General features: G+C 32.6%; 1 protein-coding gene across 1 annotated transcript in view; it reads right to left on the bottom strand.

Moving 5' to 3' along the window:
* kctd5a (potassium channel tetramerization domain containing 5a) overlaps positions 1–5,937 on the bottom strand; it is a 13,237-nt gene extending 7,300 nt beyond the window's left edge. Inside the window, exons 1-4 of the mRNA XM_051100277.1 lie at positions 5,578–5,937; positions 2,652–2,760; positions 2,373–2,464; positions 1,059–1,154 (exon numbers count right to left, since the gene is read on the bottom strand). Of these exons, the coding sequence (XP_050956234.1) occupies positions 1,059–1,154; positions 2,373–2,464; positions 2,652–2,760; positions 5,578–5,886 (606 nt within the window). The 5' untranslated portion in view covers positions 5,887–5,937. The remainder of the gene's footprint in view (positions 1–1,058; positions 1,155–2,372; positions 2,465–2,651; positions 2,761–5,577) is intronic.
* Between the last annotated feature and the right edge of the window lie 502 nt (positions 5,938–6,439).

The following is a 6,439-nucleotide window of genomic DNA, read 5'->3' as shown; positions in this document are numbered from 1 at the left end:
CTGAACTTAAAATATTAAAGCATAACAAATTATTTTAAGCTGACTCAAACTGTTTTTTTTTTTTTAACAGTGTGGCCGTTGTGTTCCCAAATGCATGATCAACTCACAGCACATGCAATAAACGAGTTCACTGCATTCGCTGTGAACGGAGCCATTCTGAAGCACGGAAAACACCAGATCACAAGCTGATCGCCTAATCCAAGTGCATGCTTTGCTTAAAACACGCAGCAAAAACAGACTTGATGAAGGGATTAAGTCATATTGTGCTTTTGGTTTTAGTTAGTTTGACAGATACTGTGCCAAACCATAATGGCTCAAAACACATCTTTAAAGACCTTTTATGGTAGCATAAGTTTAAATATATTTTTGAAACTACGCTGTATGCCCGGAAGACCTATCATTTCATATCATCATGTGACCACGATGATATCGCGATCCACAATATTGATAATAACGTTACATCCCTACTATTAACTTTTAATGCGTGTTATATGACAACAAATGTAATCTAAATATAAAAATAGAAATTAGCATGAGGAATTAAATATACAACATCTGGTAATATACACTATCCTTCAAAAGTTTGGGTTCAGTGTTTTTTTTTTTTTTTGTACTTTATAGTCACTAAGGGTGCATTATATATTTTTTTTAATCAAAAATACAGAAAAACTGTAATATTGTGAAACTGTTTCATGATTTATAATAACTGGTCTCTATTTGACTATATTTTAAAATGTAATTTATTCCTGTGATGCAAAGCTGAATTTTCAGTATCATTACACCAGTCTTCAGTGTCACATGATCCTTCAGAAATCATTCAAAAATATGGATTTGCTGCTCAAAAAAAACATTTAATCACCACTGTTAAAAACAGCTGTTTTTTTAATCTTACTGTCCTCAAAGTTTTTGACAGTAGTGTGTATTTAATTAAAAGTGTCTAATATGAGCCAATAACTAATATGGTACACATAAACTGTACCACCCTCAATTAAAATTCTACAGTTTATTTAAAAGCTGAAAGAAGAGAGCAATACCAATTCTCTCATGTTTCTAATCACCTGTTCGAACTTCCAGCCATCTGACATGGTGGAGACCATCTGTGTCAGTTCCTCCTCCTGACACTGCAGAACTCTGTAGACGTGCTTCACAGGCAGCTGAAAGAAGAGGAAAAACTTATGAGAAGACTAAAGAATACTATATGAAGAGGCAAGGCACAGCTTTTCTTTTTCTCAGTGCTCCAATTTATTTGCAAAATGACTCTTTGTCATTCCTGCAGACCAGACAAATGTCATCCGATTAAGCTGAGAAGGCAGATTTCAGAGGACACATTTGTCATGGGATACTGCGAGAACATTTTGAAAGGACCTGGAATTGCAGTGTAAGATGAACCCATGTAAAAAAAAAAACAAAAAAAAAACAGGTTTGCAGGTTACAATCTTTCTGACTGGTATATATGTTTGAAATCAATGGCCCTCATTCATGAAAGACAAACAGAATGTGGAAATAATCTGTTAAAGAAAGAATTCTGGCATAAATTTAATTCTAACCATTAAATTGAATTATACTGAACTATTTATACAAGAATGGTTTAATTAATGATTAAAGAAATTATATATACGAAGATTTCAGATGCAAAACCATCTAAAAGCCACCTCAAAATTTATATAATGATACTGAGTGAATTCTCCTGACACACAGTATATGTCCAACAAATATTTGTACTTCACACTCCCTAAATTCCAGCCTCAGCCCAATCAGAAGTACCAGTACTTACATAGAAACCTGTATAAAGTAGCCAGAAACAAATGCAAATTTTAAAGGAATACGTCAGATGGATTTAGAGGCTTTTGCATCTGACATTTTCATATATATAGGGTTATATATATTTTTTAAATGGCTGATGGCCAACATAATGTTGATTTACATATATGAAAAAATATTAATAAAAAATAACAAAAAAAAAACATGAGATGTATATACTATTAAATGAAAAACAAGAACTTGAAAATAAAAAGGCTTTAATAAATATGGGCTACTCAATTAAAAAAAAAAAAGAAAAAAAAAAAGAAAATTACCCATATTTACTAAAGGCTTTTTATTTTCAGTCACTTGAATGCTTTGTATTTTATTTACAAGTTAGCTTTCATGTTTCCAATGAGCATGTGTGGATATATACTTAATACACCCTTTTCTATACTTTGAGGATTTACATATTCTTTCTCATTTTACAAAATAATATACTTAGAATTCACTCCCAGATAACTTTTGTTTTGTTAGATATGTAAAGTAGCACAACAATCTTGAAAAATAAATAAATAAGAAAAAAAAAAATTAAAACACATTCCCAACAATATAAACCCAAACTGATTTACCTGAGCCGTTTTACAATCCCTCTCTCTGATTTTGTCTTTGACCAGTTTAATCAGTGAAGTGATATTGTAGAATTCAGCCTCTTCCAGCACACCTGACAGACGAAACAGATGAAACATTTAATCAAAAACCACATATTATAAACAAAATAGCTTTAAGTCGAGAACACGCAGAGCTTACAAACAAGTTACAACTGAATTTAGCTGCATGTTAGAAAACAGAGAAAATCTAACAGCATGTTCAGACATATTTTAAACGTCTTGATTGCATTCCCATCATACCTTCCTCTGCTAGGCCTCGGTTCAGCACCAGCTTCCCGTGTCTCAGATAGTTGAGCACCGGACCAAAATAAGTGGGATCCCGGTCTATCAAATAAGCACCTGTTTCATCCTGGATGAGGAAAGCGCATTGTCAGTAACAACCAAGACGGCAACTCATCAAATAGTTTGTCTGAATTAAAGACAATTTTCAACTAAATAAAATGTTCAGTGCCTGATCAGTACCAAAGAGTGTCTGTTAAGACGAGGTGCAGCTGACATTTAACATACATGCTGCAGAGCCCATAGGGACGCTGATCCATCTCCAGCACAACATCATTACCACGGATCAATACTGAGGTCAGAAAAGTGAGCTTTATTCCGCAATGTTTACACTCTAACAAAAGCAACCTGCAAGTGAAACTTAAAAGCTAAATCATGCAAATTTTGTTTTGCAATGAGAACTACTTTATTTGTAAGAAATATTTTTGGCCAAGCCGACGGACAGAAGAATTTCTTTGTCTTTTTAGTGGCTTTCAACTGTCGTTGCCCTAATAAATGATGCATACTGACCTTTAAAAGTTTAAAAGCATACAGGCAACCCTACTTCTTCTTCTGTCACAAAGAAGAAACTAGACAATTTATTAAAAAGGCAGATATGTTTGTTTGACATGATAAATAATCAAACTCAATGCATAATATACATTACCATTAATTAAACTAGTTTAATTCAATCTTGGTTCAGTTAATCTAAATTACAGTGCGTTTTGAGTATTAAAAGAGTTACATATTTATTCAGGTAGTTATTTAGCATTTTGCTGGCAGGTTTAAAATTAAATAATGTTTAATTAAATTAAATTCATAATTTATTGATTTAGTTAGTTTATTCATTTGTGCATTTATCATTTTGTTTATGAAAACGTAATATATATACTATATAATGACCTTGAAGATTTAAACTAATTTAAAAAAAAAAAAAATACAAAAAAAATACAAAAACTAAAATCTATATTACATATCCCTAATATTAAATACTTTTAAATTTATAAAGTAAACTGACCAGCAACTCAAAGGTTTGTATTGGTTACTCTAGTTAAAGCCTTGCAAAACTGTTTTATTGTTAAACAGGATAAACAATATATATTTTTAGAGTGTAGTCTAATAAATTTTAGTAAAACCGTTTAATTGGACTAGTTTAACACAAGTTTACACTAATGTTCATTGTATTCAGATAAACACCATTAAAATGTTTTATATTTTAGTCATATATCACATATATTAAGCACTGATTACTGATTTGTTGCCAGTTCTATTTTGGATTAGTTTTTCCCAATTATACTGCATTTTGATCACAATGTAATATAGCAATGACAACTTTGAAAACTAATTAAAAAAAAAAAAATTAAACAATTAATTAATTTAATTCACTATTTATTCATTTAGTTAGTGTATTCATTTATGCATTTATCATTTTTGCTGGCAGGTAGGGCTGTCAACGATTAATCACGATTAATCACATACAAAATAAAAGTTTAAGTTTGCCTAATATATGTGTGTACACTATGTGTAATTATTATGTATATATAAATACACACAAATTAATGTGTATATATATGAGAAATACGTAATTAATATACAAAATGATTTTATTTATATATAATATAAATTATATAAAAATTATAATAAATACATATTCTTGTAAATATTTCTTAAATATATACATGAAAGTGTTTGTATTTATATATACATAATAATTATACACAATACACACACATATATTAGGCAAACTCAAACTTTTATTTTGTATGCAATTAATCGCGATTAACCGTTGACAGCCCTACTGGCAGGTTAAATAATGTAATATAGAACTGGCAACACTGAAGATGTAAACTAATAAAAAATAAATCAATAAATACCCAAACTAAAATCTATATCATATTTCCCTACCATTAAATACTTGTTTCTAACGAAACTAAACTGACTAGCAACTCAATGGTTTTTATTGTTTACTCCAGATAAACACTAGCAAAACTATTCTATTTTTTAACAAAACAAACAACATCAATAGTTAATATTTTTACAGTTTAGTTTGATAAACATTAGTAAAACAGTTTAACTGGACTAGTTTAGCACAGTTTAACAACTTTAACACAAGAGTTAATATAGCTTTGGTTTATTCAGACAAACACTAGCTGAAATACTTTATATTTAATAACACTTCACATAAGATAGCATAGTTAGCTTTAGATATTATGAACTACTAATAAACAAATTTTCCATTAACTAAGATTAATAAATGCTGTAAAAGTACTGCTCATTATTAGCTCATGTTAACTAATGCTTTTAAACGGTCTTGTGAAGTGTTACCAATATGTCAGTGGTTTAATCAGATAATAGCTAGTAACTTAGTTTAGAAGTTTCCAGTCAGACAAACGGTTACTAACAAAGGCTAGTAATCGTCATAACGTTTAAGGTTTGCTTAGACAAGCATTAGCAATGTTTAATACTTCAGTTTTAATGAGAACAACACTAGTTTAAGTTCTTCAGTTAGCTCCTGACATGTAGCATGTAAGTTTGTACTAATGAAGGATTAAACGAGACGTTCTCGTATTTCAATATTAACGGGTTAAACGAGCTGAATCTACTTAAAATATACCGCAAATGACCTCTTTAACTAGATCTGACAGTCGAGCGCTGACTTTATTTGGCGAACAAGCTACATCAAGTGTTATCAGTTAGGCTAAGCTAGTAAGCGGAGCTCCATTCACTGTAACTTTACCAGCTAGCCGTCTAGCTACATTATTAAAATGCATCAATGTAGCGAAAGGAAACACTAAATGCTTATCATTTTGAGTTTTCACATTTTTAAAGGAACTGTTTAACGCTCAGATAAGCGAAGTGGCGGTTAATGTTCATTGTCATGTTAGCGAAGAGCTCGCCGTATAAATACCTTGTCAGAGTCGAGGTCGGGGTCGGCCTGGCACAGGCGGTACAGGAAAGATTTCGGGTCTCTGCACAGCGTTTGTCTCGTCGTGAGAAAGTACGTGCCGCCGACGTTCAGACGAACCCATTTGGCCGAGCCGCTTCCAGACGGCTGCAGTCTGTCTCCGGGAGAAAGAGCGGGACACCTCCGACCGTTCGAGCCGCTCGGGTCAGGGCTCTTCTCCGCCATCCCTCCACTGCTCTCCCGCTGCCTTACTGATGGAACTGAGCGAGAGCAGGAAGTGTGCGGAGTTTGAGAGTCGCTGTGCCCTCCCATTCCAACCAGCTACACAGGCCGTGTCTCCAAACACACAGTTGCTGACTATCCAGACCGCACACTTTTGGCACCCAGGAACGCTGGACGCGCAGTGATACTCAAGAATTCTACCTAGCTAGGCAGCTCGGTACGTTTTGAAACACAACCACGATTTTTTTTTATTCAAACTGTTGAGACTTTTTACACACTACAGGAATTTTCTACTGGAATTTTTTGTTTGTTTGTTTTCCTCATTCTTCTTCTTTCCAATTTCTAAGAAATTATGTAATAATAATAATAAAAAAAAAAGAGCAGAAGTCGACCGACAAGAACGTCATTGTTTCCGTATTTAAAGCAGCCACATGATGTAGGGGCCTCTATGCAAAAATAAAACGTCTGTCAAGCACTTAGAAAACTGTATTTCAGTGGTTTAGTCAGATACACGATTTAGACGGGGAAAATGCCACACTGACATGCTTTGCTAAGTCATTATGACATAAAAGTCGAAATTATGACGACAAAAAAAAAAAAAAAAAGAAAAAAAAAAAAATTAATTATGGCACAAATAGTTGAA

This window comes from Labeo rohita, chromosome 3 (genome assembly GCF_022985175.1).
Source record: "Labeo rohita strain BAU-BD-2019 chromosome 3, IGBB_LRoh.1.0, whole genome shotgun sequence".
Taxonomy (NCBI): Eukaryota; Metazoa; Chordata; class Actinopteri; order Cypriniformes; family Cyprinidae; genus Labeo; species Labeo rohita.
Note: the sequence above shows the minus strand (reverse complement) of the source record. Positions and strands in the feature narration are given on the sequence as shown.